At 45.5% G+C, this 14,947-nt stretch overlaps 1 protein-coding gene across 3 annotated transcripts in view; it reads right to left on the bottom strand.

Annotated features, from left to right (window-relative positions):
- Positions 1-834: 834 nt before the first annotated feature.
- Positions 835-14,947, bottom strand: part of Pik3r4 (phosphoinositide-3-kinase regulatory subunit 4) — a 50,321-nt gene continuing 36,208 nt past the window's right edge. For all 3 annotated transcript variants that reach the window (XM_031346191.1, XM_031346190.1, XM_031346189.1), the window contains 7 exons: positions 13,395-13,559; positions 10,705-10,916; positions 6,365-6,496; positions 3,447-3,547; positions 2,312-2,400; positions 2,080-2,188; positions 835-1,375 (listed from right to left, as the gene is read on the bottom strand). In XM_031346191.1, the coding sequence (XP_031202051.1) occupies positions 1,205-1,375; positions 2,080-2,188; positions 2,312-2,400; positions 3,447-3,547; positions 6,365-6,496; positions 10,705-10,916; positions 13,395-13,559 (979 nt within the window). In that variant the 3' untranslated portion in view covers positions 835-1,204. The remainder of the gene's footprint in view (positions 1,376-2,079; positions 2,189-2,311; positions 2,401-3,446; positions 3,548-6,364; positions 6,497-10,704; positions 10,917-13,394; positions 13,560-14,947) is intronic.

The raw sequence follows: 14,947 nt of genomic DNA, 5'->3' as shown, positions 1-14,947 counted from the left end.
AAAACCAGTTGTCTGTCAAATGTCCCTTTATCCTCAGCACCCTGAGATGCATGGCTTATCCAACAGTTCCATGCCCGAGGCCCGTTCTCCAAGGACAACTCCCCAGCTCCTACAGCTTTCTGAATGAACTCAGCATACAAGCTGTACAACCAGGCAGCAGTCATGCCAAGCTTCCAAAGTCTACATGGTACAGTGAACCAACACGGCCAACTTTGACCTTTCTGAATGACAAACATTTCCTCATACTGCCACAATTTAAGCTATCCAGAAACTGTGTTGAATCCTAGACTCAACATGTAAACTGTCAGGAACTAACTGGAGTATATAACAAGAGAGCGATGAAAATGTGCCATGCACTTAGCAATCAGTAGTCCTCAGACTTGGATTATCTCGTCAGGTAGGTTTATCTCCAGGTAACTAATTTCAAAGTGGAATATTCCGAATACCATAAACCCTTTTCTAAGAGAAGAGAATTAAACTGCATAAAAATGGAAACCTGTTAGCTTGAAAAGTTTTGCCTTACTGGAAAAGCAACTGTGGGCCTTACAAAGCTTGGAATGTTTTTACCTGGAGCATTCCTTTTCTGACGGGAATTGTTGGCAGCTCCTGCAATAGTGGCGTTCAGGCAGAGCTACACTGCTCTGGAGCTGATACAGAAGAGATCAATTGTGATCAATGGTACAACGGTAGGCAGTGAACAGGAGGGACAAAAGTATACCTGTACAGGAGCAGAGTCCCAGGAGGCCTCTCTGCTGCCTAGCAACAGCCCAGGTCAGAGTTCATCCCCTGCCTGTTTACTACCTAGAGTACTTCCCCAAACAAACCCCAACTGGCAGGAGGCTTGAATAGAGTTTACTTGCAGCTTGAATAGCATTTATAATAACAAAAGTGTGTTTACATAGTAGCTTACAATCATTTCCATAGAAAATAAACTGGTCATATCATATCATTTTCCCTTTTTACACTTCTAACCTGTTCTGTTCCGTATGGAGCAAGCACTCCCAGGTTGTGCCATCTGGCCAAGTCTTCAGAGATGCACATGATGAGAGTCACCACGCCCACTTCTGTACCCACTGTGGCTGGGATTTGTTCAGCCATGAAACAGTAATACAGTCACTTCAAAACCATGTTCTTCATAAGTCCTTTTTGTCCTGAGCTATGGTACATTTCTAATTTTACAGCATTTTATACAAGTCGGCAGGACTTATTTCCACACCTTCACAATCCCGTCTCTAGAAGCAGTCACAATGAAGCCCTGAGTGGTCTGAAAGGTGGCGATGTCTGTGATGATGTCATGATGTCCCACAGGCAGAGACTCCGGGCCCCTTCGAGGGGTGTCATCACTTGGTCCCACCTTCTGCTTATTCTGAATTTCCTGTTTAGTGGGTAGAATCAAACAAAGGCCAGAGGTTAACCCTGTGCCTCATCCTACCCCTCAAGAGCATTCCCACAGCTGGGGAGTTAACACCTTGTTTAAAGTTGTTATGCCACAGAGAGTGAGAGTCCAAAGTGACCTGGGTTTCTAGTCATCAGATTGCAGGCATAGCCACTTATACATAGCTCAGTATAGTCTGTGTGCGTATTAACATGGAAGGAAAGAAGAGATATATGTTTGATAGTCTGGCATTTTTAAACCCTGATAGGATACCTACTCTGGCCAGAACACCTGATATTCTGTACCAATAACAAAGGCTTTGAAGGGCAATGGACACACCAGGACCTCAGTCTCCTGTTTGTCAGCTCTGTGACCCTGGACAAATGACTTCCCTGTCCCCAAGTGTTCCATCTGCAAAAGGAAAGCAGTAAGGTGCTTCTTTCATGTACCTCCTCATCCTTTTTGGCACTGGGACAGTGGTGAGTGAGGGGCAATGGTACACACACCTGTGGCCCTGGAACTCAGAGGGAGGCGCAGGACAGTGACTGAGCTATGTGGCCAGACCCTGTCTCCACGCCCACTCTTCTCACCCAGAAGAAAGAAAAACCAAATACATGTCTTCATTTCAAAGGAATCTTGAACTGTCAATCTTGATCAAAGCTATCTTTGTGCCTACAAACATTAGAAGAAACAAAGTTCCACACCTGGACAACTTCGGTGCCTTCTATTATCTTCTTGTAGTACGAGACAGATGGGGAACCTGTACTTCCCGCAACAACATAGGACCTCTCTGGGGAAACCAAGTCCCAGAACCTAGGGGAGAGGGAATAAATGGTAATAAAAGCTACAGTCTATCAGAAAACATTTCTCTAGAATCAATGGCACAGCATCATAGCTGCCATGTCTCAACCCGAGCCACTCTTCATGACACTGCACCTTATTTTCATGTCCGAGCCAGCAGTCAGCAGGATAGGGTTTCCATCTGCAGGGCTGCAGTAGATGCCATGGACGCTGTGCGGTGAAGGCTTGAAAGACAGAAACAGGTGGGCACAGGAAAGACAAATGACAACATCATTTTTACTAGGAGTGAGTTAACTGTCAATAACTACACAAGCATGTCACCCATGAAGACATATAACCTGTGGAGGTGGACTCTCATCTTTTGGGGGAACTTCAGGATCTGCCTGCTTTGAAGGCCTGGAGGCGTGGCTCAGGACAGAGTGCTTCATGAGCAAGGCCCTGAGCTCAGTCTCCAGGGTCCCCTCAGGCTGAGCATGGTGGTGCACACCAGTGGCTCCAGTGCTCTGGGACGAGGCCAGAATCACCAGCTCAAGATCAGCTTGGGCCACTCTCTCTGATCCTGTCACAAGCAGTATAAAAACCTTTACTTTGGGGCTTCTTTGTATGAGACCTAAGTAAGAGGTGTTTGTGTTTGTGTGTGTGTGTGTGTGTGTGTGTGTGTGAGTGTGTGTGTGTGAGAGAGAGAGAGAGAGAGAGACCTTTCCTACCTTAGCTTACTTGCCAAGATATTCCCAGAAACACAGCCAATAGACAAATCCATACCAAGACCACTCATACAAGGTGCGGATGCTCCTTATTTTGTGTTGGGGTTCTGGCCCAACACTACCTCTAAGTCTAGTTGTTTACCCTCATGCTCTGATCAGGAGCTATGGCTCAGGGCCACACACAGATTAAAAGATCAAAATTCAAAGCGTATTTCCAGTGAATGCATATGGCTTTTCATACCACCATGTAAAGGCAAAAATCCTAGGCCGGGGGAACCCCTGCATATGTTAAGAGGACTGTATTCTCCATTAATAGGCTTTGCTTAATTTGCATCTACAGGAGCTCCAATGTGAGATCACAAACAGCCAATGGAGCAAACCCTGCAAGCTAAAAAAACTGGAAAATATACAGCAATGGTCACATGGCTGTCCATATTATTAAGAACATAAATTAGATATAGCTAAATATGTAACAAAATTCATGAGAGATCATGCTGGATAAAGTGCCTAAACATGCATAGGACAGAGGCAACCATTATCCTTTGCAATAAACACTGGTGACATACCTGTAACTCGGACAGTGGAGGTGCACTGCTGGCCCAGAGAGTCAGTCTCCTGTCGCCAGTCTCCATGTCCCACATGGAGACTTCATTGTTACCCTGAACAGCTGAGAGACAAAGGCAAGAACTGTTAGCTCTTCTGTCACATCTTGGTAGCAACAGCAAGGCCACCTGTATCTCTTTCCATCCTGCAAGAAATCCTAGTACTCTTAAAATAACAGCATGACTTATCGCCAGACTGGGTGAGTTAAACGTGTCCTTGAGAGCCTAACAGTTAATGCGTGTGCTGCCTCCAGCCAGGTCCTGAAGAGACCAAGGGGTAGAAAGGCAAGTCATATAGCTTTGCCCTCAAGAATGGACAGTACAGATGGAAAGAGGAAAGATAAGATGCACAAAATAGCATGATGACAAGAAAGAGAGCAAACTCCGAGCTCCTCCCGCATTCAGGCCGGGGAAGAAGCAGCACATCTTGTGAGCTGAGTCTGAATGTGATAGCCAGGCCCAAAAAAGCTGGGCAGATGCAGCAGCAGGTGGCCCATCTCAGGCAGGGCACACACACATCTCAGGCAAGAAATATACATGCAGAAAAGCTTAGGGGGGTTGGTGGAAGGAGATGTGTGAGAGGGAGGAGAGGCCGGCAAGAAGAGCAGAGAGCATAGGACATCGGGTAGTGATGCCGGTGGGGGGCACAACAATACCAGGACTTAGTGACCTATCACCCACAGAGCTGGCACTACTCACTGGCACTGTCCTGGGCATTGGGAGAAAGATGCAAACAGAGCAAGTAAATCTCCACTGTGGGGAGCTTCCACTCTTGCAGGGACACTAAGCAGCAGCAGGGACAGAAGCCATCGTGAGGCTGGAGATACGGGGTGGGAGGGAAAGCTCAGGAGTGGCTAGCACGTGACACACACTCAAGTTTGGCCTGCATGGACCGCACTCTAGGCTCTTGTTTTATCTAGCTCCTACAAGTGTTTGACCTTTAGTGATCTAAAAATAAGAAAATGGTCCCCAAATAGTTCAAGGTCCTATTCCTGAGAACCTGTAAATGTTGTCTTAAAAGACAAAGTAATTTTCAAAGATATAATCAAGGACCTTGAAAGGGGTAAATTATTCATGATTATCCAGTGGGCTATAAATGCAATCAAAAACATGCCTGTAAGAGGGAGGCAGACTTGGGACCAGCAGGAGTGGGCCTGGGTGTTATGCTTCTGCCCTGAAGAGAGGACATTAGCCAAACAGTGTAGGAAGGGAAGCAGGAAGAGGCAAGCAGGGACATCTTACCAGAGCCTGAGTGTGGCCCAGAGATCATGCTGGCTCCGCCCACAGCACGCAGCTCATAAGCCACCAAGTGGGGGAGAAAGATTACCAAGTGCAGCCTAACTCTATCCTGCACCTCAAAAACCACTGCTTGGGATTAGAAAATGGCTCAATTGGTAAAGTGCTTGTTACACAAGCCCAATGACCCAAGTCTGATCCCTAAATCCAAGTAAAAAGCCAGATGCAGCAGCGCACATCTGTAATGCCCACATTCTTACAGCCAGTGATCGGTGAAGATGAGAGAATCGCTTGGAAGCTCTAAGGCATCTAGCCTAGAGGACACAGCTCAGCAACAGAAACAACAGTGACTCTGCCTCAAAAACAAGGGGAGAAGTGACTCCAGAAAGTTCTCTGCTCCCCTCCATACAAATAAATCACTGTTCCTCTCCAGGTGGGCTTTTCCATTCCATGTCTTTGTAAATGCCAGTAACTATACCTTCCGAACATCTCCTGCCACTCAACTAATAAGCACACACGCAGTGCCAGCCTCTCTACTCACACCTTTGTAATGGAGCCTTTAGAGAGAAACTCTCCTTGAACAAGCTGGTCTTGTTAGAACCCTAACTGGATGGGAAAGCCCACAGGTAGAACCAAGGTAGAACTGGCTGTTATTTGGTAGATGGTCAGCTTTTCCATTGCTATGATCCTAGCAGAATGACTCCAGGGTTCAGGATAGCTCACTCTCAGTCCATCATGGCCAGGAGGAAGAAGCAGGACAGAGTAGCTCACGGCACAGTGGCCAGGAGGTAGGAGTGGCGCAGAGCAGTTGTGCTGGCTGCCCTTCTCCTTCTCCTGCTTTTATTCTATCTGGATTCCACAGTGTGGGCTGTGCACGAGAAAGAAGAGGACCAAAGAAAAACTGAAGATTATCAAAAGCTACTATCGATCAAGCTAAGTGGTCCCGCCAAACTGTGTTTGATGTTTCACTTCAATTTTTGAATTATAAGGTATTTTCACACTTTACAGATTAAAAAAAAAATTTAATTTCAAAGATATGTCCAAGTGAGGCTGGAGAGATGGCTCACAAATTAAGAGCACTGGCTGCTTTTCCAGAGGACTCAGGTTTGATTCTGAGTATCCATAAAGCAGCTTACAGTTGTCCCTAACTCCAGCCCCTCCTGATGACACCCTCGTCTGGCCTCCAAGGGCCCTGCACACACATAGTGCACAGACAGGCATGCAGGCAACACACCTACCTACACACATTTAAAAGGTAGCTCAGCTCCCAGCACACTGAGTGCCCAGTGACAGAAAGGAAGGGACGCATGAGAAGCACGGATGCAGGTCAGGAAGAACGAAAACTGGAGAGGAGTGCATGCCTCTCCTTACAGTTCTAGGAAGACCCTGGTGGTTTTAACAAAAATAGGGGCCGCAGGAGCTTTAAAGAAATGAAATTAAAGAGGGGAGACAATGGAAGAAGGGAGTGGAGCAGAGGGAAGGGCTGATGGCACGGGTTTCAAACTTAAAACCCAATGGTGAGCAGCTTCAATATTAAAACACATCAAGCGCATGGTTCTGATGTAAAATAAAAGCTCCAAAGAGCAGGGGTCTTGGCAGCATCACATAACGCAATTCCCACCCCGAACGCCAGCCCTGCACCTTACCTGCAATCACCCAGGACTGGTACAGGGGGTGCATGGAGAGGCGCCGGATGCGAGCTCTGGAGGGATGACAGTGACTGGAGATTGGCAACTGGAACCTCATGTCCCAACATGCCATGGCACCGCTGCTCGTGCCTCAAATTGAAAAGGCGCAAACATTAACATCGAAGCAAAGTGCATAGCATTGCATTTAAACAATGGTAAACAGTGTCACTTCCGAATGAAGACATTTTTTAGGTTTTTGTTTAAAGTGGGGGTCTCATTATGTTACCCTGGCTGGCTTCAAAATCCCAGAGATCCACCTGCTTCTACCTCCTGAGAACTGCAATTAAAGAGATGCACAACCATACCTAGCTCCGGGTAAATGGATTTCAGAATTGCCTTGGTCACTTCTGAAAAGGCTCTGATGCCAGGCCTGGTGACAGAGGCCTGTAATCTCAGCTGCTCTGGAGGCTGAGGCCTACCTGAGCTAAAGAGCAAATTCAAGCCTGGGCAACTTGGTGAAACCAATGTTTCAAGATAACAACTAAAATCAGGACTGTGGGTACCACTCAGCAGTAAAGCACTCGCTGGCTGTGCACGATCCCAGTATTGCCACGAAAGGGAAGAAAAAAAGGCTTTGCTCCCATGAGGCTGTCGCCCCCGTTTCAAACAGCACCCACAGTTGCCAAATAACAGTAATAACATGCTTATCATAATGCAATTACAGTACTGTCTAATGAATGCAAATATAAAATGAAAAATTCATCAAATACTGACACTGTTATTAACTGCCAAAGGCACACACAAAATCAGATGCGTTTGAGAGGATGAGGCTGAATGTGGTGAGCCGGAGCACTCAGACTGCCTGAGAGCATACAGCATCACTGATACCCACAGAGAAAACAGTTCTGTGTGTGTCGCTAGCTTCCAGTCATCTCCATGTGTCCTCTGTTCAAAACTCTTTGCAGACAGGTATGGGTGTCCAACCATAGCAGAAATGGGCCGAGCCCCCACACCATCTTCCTGCCGTATTTTACTACTAATGAAGAACGGACCCCATGGAGAAGAACTGAGCAATTGAGCAGCAGAGCGCATGTTTGGGTTGGTCTCCAGTTCCACAGGACAGATGGACAGAGGGCAGTTGGATCTCTCCATGTCTCTTTGCCATACCCCATGACAATGACGACAATAGCCACAGTGGCAGCACTGCCTCCTCAAAGCTGCTCAGGGTGCCCATAACATCGTTTTCCTTTGCAAACCTGCTGGCTACGTGCTATCTCATGTTATAAAGTGCTCTAGATGCTGCCATCTTCCAATACATTAAAATTCATACAGGAAAAGTTATAAACTAAGGAATCCAGAAGCCTAAACTCAAGTACAGAAACCTTTAACTCTCTGGGTAGGAGGGGAAGAAGACACTATGGTATCTCCAAGGAGCAGGTCCAAAGCGCTCTGCAGGGGAGGGCCTGGATGTAGCTCGGATGGCAGAGTGCTTGCCTAGGATATAGTCCTGGCTCTATCTCCAGTACCACAGGAGCCAAACACTGGGAGATAGAGGCAGGAAGACATTCAAGGTCATCCAAGGTTCAAGGTCATTCTCGGGTACTTTGGAACCAGCCTGGATGCATTAAGACCCTGTTTTAAATACAAAAGAAAACAAACCCACACAAAACACTGTGGGGAAACTGTGACTTTTGAAGAAAGGAAAGGGGAGACGGGGAGAGGAGCAGTGCTAAGGGCGAGCGATGTAGTTTCTCAGAAGGAATAGCTTTAGTGACAGAATTGTCACTATAACTGACGACATACAGAACTGTCAGTATGATTAATGACAATGTATTATGTATTTCAATTACAGTAGATTTTAAATGTTTTTGCCACAAAATATGTAAGGTGACAGATTTCTTAGCTACCTGATTTAATCACCAATGTAAGCATGGATCAAAATATCATCCACTAGATACGCAGTAGTAGTACTGCAATTAAAACTAGAATTTCCTTAAATCAGTAATCCCACTCACCAGTATATACCTGAGAAAAAATCGAATTAGAGTTCTTACAAAAACCTGCTTGTAAATGTTTATAGCAAGTTTATTCAGAAAAGCCCCAAACTAGGAACAATCCAACCTTCCAGCTACATAATGCCTGCGCAGCACACAAATCATCTGCATACATGAAGACAATGGAAAAGCCTTATAAACTGCATGTTTAGTGAAAAAAAAATGTGTACTGTGTAATTCTATGTCTGTGGCATTCTGGAAAAGTCAAGATACAATGGAGACAGAAATTGGATGAGTGGTTTTACCCTGGTTAGACAACAACAACTACTGAGGCTGTGGGGCGGGGAGGCCCTGGTTCATAGCTGCTGGGAGCACAAACTGGAGCAGCCACTCTGAAGGCAGAGACGAGGCTCCTCAGAGGCAAGACACTGATCTCCGGTGTGACTCAGCTATACTAATCTTGGGCAAATACCCAAAGGACTCTACAGCATCCTATACAGACACCTGCTTATCCATGTTTACCGCTGCGCCATTCACAGTAGCTAGGAAGTGGAAATAAGTGGAAATAGCTTAGTCAATGCTCATTAACTCGTGAATGGATAGAGAAAATGTGGTACATTACACAATGAACTTTTATTCAGCTGTAAAAAAAAAAACTGGAATTAGGAAATGTGGAGGTAAATAAATGCATGGAACTAGAAACATCATATGTAAGTAACAAAGATCCCAAAAGACACATATCACACGCTCTCACTCATACACATCAAATTCTTAGATACATGTTAGACCTGGGCTACCTTCGAGCCGGGGAAACTACAAAGGGCCCGTGGCGTGGGGACGGGAGGGGGAGGGGTATCTCAATAGAAGGAAGAGAGAAGAAAACGGGAGATGCAACAGGAGAGGGGGGATGGGAGGGTGGGGTGGGAATATCCCACACTAAGAACCTTGAGGAAGCCGTGTGAACCCTGCTGTTACAGAGTTCTGAGATACACTCATGCAGCAGCCAGTGCTCCCCACAGGAGCCACAGGGGTAGGAAGACTGTTAGCAGTTGGGAGGACCAGGGCAACGCAGAGTCTTGGGGATACAGCAGGACCGATAAACTCCCGAGCACACAGTAGCTGTGGTTGCCTACACAAGAGAAGTTAGTGGGCAGTCTAGCACAGGGTCGGGGTCACCATCCCTACCCATAACTGAAAAGATCTGAGTGTTGACAGCGCTGGGGGAAGGAGAGTCAGTGTGCTTCAAGTGTGCAGCCTCAGGTAGGTCACCATGCTGCGGTGCATGCCCTATACCCAGGCATATGGGCAGGGCAAACTGGACTCAGGTTTTCTTTTCTTTTTTTTTAAAAGAACACAAAGCTGGGAAGGGTTGCTGGGAGTGGACAGGGAGAAGTGAGGAGTGCATATGTTCAAAATACTTCATATAATGTATGAAATTATCAGAGAATAAACAATATATTTTTTAAAAAAAATTAAAAACTTATTAAAGCAAAATTTCAGAAGAATGACTTATATTCTTTTCGTGATAAGAGTCACAGTAGAGTATATACTTTTCAGAACTCAGAAACACTTCAAAAACAAACTAAACTAGATGGGCGACAGCCTGCATGCACGTCCAGCCTTAGGGGAGACGGAATGGGAAGACGGTAGAGCAGAAGTCCGCTGCTCCTCTTTCCCACTAGACCCATGACAGAGGCTTTCAGGTCACTAAAATTTGAAAGCAGTCTTTGAAGGAACTAGTCCCATTAGAAGATGAAGCCCCTGAGACTCAGAGTTAAGTAGCTTGCTTGAGGTTCCTGGAATTTAAACCCGTGTCACTCAGATTGCTGCTTCCCTTCAGGAGGTACTTCCCACAGGACAGAGAACGCCAGCATCCCTTAACTGCTTCAATGCCTGTAAGACAAGGCTCCCTGAGAACAAGAGGAAACTTCTCTCTTCATGGTGCTGATTTTACCCTTTCTCACAATGCTTTGTGGTTTTTTTAAAATACAGTCTCATGTTCCCTGCTAGCCTAGAACCCACTATGTAGGTGAGTGAATGCCTGATCCTCTTGCTGCTGCCTTTACCTGCCAACCATGTGACTGGAAGGGTGCGCTACCACAGTGCTCAACTCTAGCTTTCATGCTACTTTGAGTGTGGGTCTAGAGAGGATGGCCCAGGGCCTTAGGCATACTAGAAGGGCACTGAGCCAGACTCCCAGTCTCACATAAGCCTCCTAATGAAAGACAAACTGCCGGACATTATACAACATAGTAGCTAGGAACACAAAGGAGATGGAAAGCTCAGGAAAGAAATCCGCAAAGGCTGGCCTTCAGGCCTTCACACGATGCCACTTGTAGGCGTCCAACACAGCGGTTGGCTTACCTATGCACAGCCAGCACTGGTGGATGTCCACAGCAAAGGAAGTGATGAGACCTGACTTTAAGTCATGCTTTAATGTCCATGCGTTGCTTGAAGACCTGAGATCCCATCCAAGCAGAGAGCCATTCACTGTGGCATAGGCAAGAACAGACTGCGCCCCGGAGTTGAAGTGATGCATGTCCACCACACATCCATCTTCCTTCTGATCCAGAATCCTACGGGAACGCAAAAGTAAAAGTTCAGGCTTTTCCAGGCACTGAAAATGGAGCGCTGGTTCCCGCTTAGGACAAACTGACAACCTATCCTTGGACAAAGGAAAAGGTGGCCAGTTGGAGTGGCATGGTCTTTAATCCTAACACTTGAGAGGCAGACATAGTAGAGCATGGCTTCTGTGAGTATAGTTAGCCTGATCTACATATCAGGTTCCAGGACAGCCAGAGCTGAGACCCTGTCTAAAAAAATAAATAGAAATTATGTGACATCGATAAGACAATTATAGCTGGATATTTTAAAGATAATTCCAGCTACAGAAAAGCTGCAAAAAGTTTCTATACACTTTCTATTCAGTTTTTCTTCACATTGCCATCTTATACAACTATAATATTTATCAAAACTAAGAAATCAGACTTCTTGCAACACTAATAAGATTAGCATAGTGTGAAATCCAAGGATTATTACAGTTACATAGCTAGCTACGCATCTTCCTTCACAGAACCGCACACAGCTCTCTGGCATCCTCCAAAATATCCCGTGCAGCCCATTAGTGATCTGTAATGAACTGCTGAGCCATCTCTCCAGGCCAGATGTAACGCTTAAGAAGCATGATCACAGTTAAGATGGCTGGATGACACAAACAACAAGTAACTTAAGACCAGCTTACTTTGGAGGACACTACAGTCGGGCACAGTAAAATCTAAACATTGTAGCAAGGTCTTCCAACCCAGGAAATAAAATATTGCTTAAAGAATAGCACACAGAGTGAAAAGTACTGTCACCTGAGAGAGCCGCACAGAGTGCGTCTTCTCTTTCTGTCCATCTGTGTGACCCAAGGGCACAATCATCACACAGTACACTCTGCCAAAAATTTAAACCACCTCAAAAGCATAAACGGCCATCCTCGGCTGAAACAATTTCAAGGAAACTGGCAGCTATCTGTTGTTAACAGCCATCAGTAAAATGTCCCGGGCTAATGCCACACAAATATATTGTTAACTATGTTGAAAATACACACATTTTTTTAAAATGCAAAAGCAAAGCAAACCAAAACAACAAACAACAAAACTACTCTAGGTGCCCCAACAGCCACTCCTCCTTATGGTAAGCTATGCAAGGGTCTTGGAGCAGCCTTTTACTACATTAAAGTCGTCTTCTGGTTTTTCAGAGTGGTACATTATCACTTCCCAGCATGCACTTCTCAACCACCCTGCTTTAACAGACTCACTTGGCTTTAGTTATCCTCCCTGTATGTGTGTGTGTGTTATATGTGTGTGTGCGTGTGCGCACTCATGTGTGTGAGTATTTGTATACAGTGTGCTCTTATAGGTCAGAAGACAACCTTAGGTGTTTGTTCTGAGGCACCTTCCACATTCTGTTTGAGACAGGGTCTCTAGCTGGCCTGGAATTGTGTTTGGTTCACAGGCAGGTTAGCTGGTCTACAAGCTTCCAAGGATCCTCCTGTCCCTGCCCCCATCTCTCGGTGCTAGGATCACAGGCATGCCCTGGAGATCTGAACTCAGTTCTCCTTGTTCACCAGCTGAGCCATCTATCTCTCCAGTCTTTTTGTCCACTGCTGCTCGGCTCATACCTTCCAGGTAAAATGGAACTTGACCATATGCACTCACGCTGTCTGTTAACAAACATGTCCGTATCTCCCAGTAGCCTATAGATTCTCAGAGGACACAATGTCTCAGAGGACTGCAAGATGACTCAGCGAGTCAGAGGGCATGCCATCCAAGCCTGAGGGTCAGAGGACGTGCCATCCAAGCCTGAGGGTCAGAGGACGTGCCATCCAAGCCTGGCACCCTGAATTTGCTTCCCAGAGCCTGAGCTTGGGAGAAGGAAGACCTGACTCTTGAAAGTTGTCCTCTGACCTCTACACATTCCACATTTTTTTAAGCAAAAGAGTTAGCACAATGTAGTTATTTGTCTCTGGAATCCTTAGGCATAACATTGGCTGGGGAGGATGGCGGTGCTCACTTTAACTTATTTTACATTATGGTTAATCTTTAAATAACTATTAATTTACAAAGAACTGAGACTCATAAACAAAACCAGTCAACATTTTATTGTAAAGTGATAAGCAAATCTTCATCTAAAATATATTACCAAATAGATATTTTAGTGCCAAACAATGGGACAATGGGTTTCTTGACTGATGAACACTCGCTATGCTCTGGTAGTTAGACAATCTGGCTAACATCTGTGCCATTTAGGAAGATTCCAGACTAAGGTGATAGGGTCCAGGACTGCCCCATGAACTCTAACAAACTGCAGGAATTAATATGCAAAGGCTCTGCCCTCTAAAGCTAAGCACATCTGAGTGTTCTAGTCAGAGGCAGTTTCCTGCACTTGAGAGCTTATGAGAGGGATTGCACAACAGAGCTCTAGTTGGCCCACACCACACGGCAGTGTGGGAAGGGAGAAGCTAACACACAGTGCACTATGTGTAGAGTTAAAAAGACAGCAGACGGTACCTGCTTTGTAGAGGGTGAATTTTAGGAGACTTGGGTAACTTAGAAGCCTCAATTCCAAGAAGCTGGACAGCACCATTATCAGATGCTATGGCCAAGTAGTGAGAGCCTTGGCAAAACGTTAGTGTCTTGACTCGCCCTCCAATTCGGTTGTATGTAAGAATAGATCTGAAAGAAAGAAATATGAGACCATTTCTGGAACAGCCACAGCCATTGCTGCTAACACTAATTCACACGGCTATTAGCAAAGTTATTACTGAGGCCCATTTCATCCCCATGATCTCTAAGAGTCCACACACAAACCTCCTTTACTTCAAATGTCTATCTTCAAGGACTTCTGTCCTATTACAGAGCCTGAGCTGCCCTCAAGTCCTGAACCGATCAGTTCTCCAACTAGTGCAACACACTCCTCAATTCCATCTCCTTCAGCTCTTCTATAGCCCTGAGCATGAAGCCTGTCACAGCTGAGAAACCTCTGACTTCAGAAGCAAATTTCTGTTAATTTGCTCAACCTCGGTCATGATCTGTGCCTTGGCTCCTCATCCACAGAGAGTACCTTACCTCGAGAGGATCAGAGGAGAGGCCACTGAACCATCCACACAGGCAGACTTTCATCACAGTATTCAGTCTCACACACATGCTAACCTCTCGGGCTACCCCTCATCCGTCCTTACCTGCTGCATGTTTTCTGAGCATCAGATGGTAAGAGCTCCCGCCTCCGTCCCACTTAACCTCTGCCTCATTCCTCACATCACTTGTATATATGTAAACAAGAATAGAACATTTGATATTCTAACCTATCACTCCTCTCTAGCTCAATTCTTCTTACTAATAGCTTAAATGAACATTTAATAGCTACAAAGTACATTTAGTCTACTCATTGCTAGTGTACAAAATGCAACTGATCTCTGTATAAAGATCTTCTATTTTGTCTCATCATTTAATTTTTTTTCTTGTACTAGGTCTTGCTGACTACTAACAGAAAGTCTTACATTTTTTTCCTATTTGTATATATATTACATGCACACACACATTTGTGTGTGTGTGTGTGTGTGTGTGTGTGAGAGAGAGAGAGAGAGAGAGAGAAAGAGAGAGAGAGAGAGAGAGAGAGAGGGCACAGGAGCATACTCATGTATGCATGTATTCCTTACCTAAATACTCTGGCTAGACCCTCCAATACAATGCTCAACAGAACTAGCAAACACGCCCATTTTTCTTTCCCTCCTCACTTAGAATGCTGCGTTCTCCACCAGTATGTGTCAGCTGTGGCTGTGGAGATGACTGTATTTCTCTATTACTCATTTATTGAGCTGTTTTAACCATTAACCGGTGGACCTCCCCAGGCTCTGCAGAGACCAGTGTGCAGTTTCTACCCTTTATGCTGTAGGCTGGGCTACCCTTGCGCCCCTGGATGATGTGTTCTTGCTCTTGGTGTATAATACCTTTCAGACTACAGTCAGTTTAGTGTGTTGATGAGGATTTTCACATCTGTACTGATTATGACACAGGTCTGTAAGTACCAGGAGATTAACATGGCTGTAATGTCAAGGTAACAC

This window comes from Mastomys coucha, unplaced genomic scaffold, assembly GCF_008632895.1.
Source record: "Mastomys coucha isolate ucsf_1 unplaced genomic scaffold, UCSF_Mcou_1 pScaffold23, whole genome shotgun sequence".
In the NCBI taxonomy this organism is placed as follows: Eukaryota; Metazoa; Chordata; class Mammalia; order Rodentia; family Muridae; genus Mastomys; species Mastomys coucha.
Note: the sequence above shows the minus strand (reverse complement) of the source record. Positions and strands in the feature narration are given on the sequence as shown.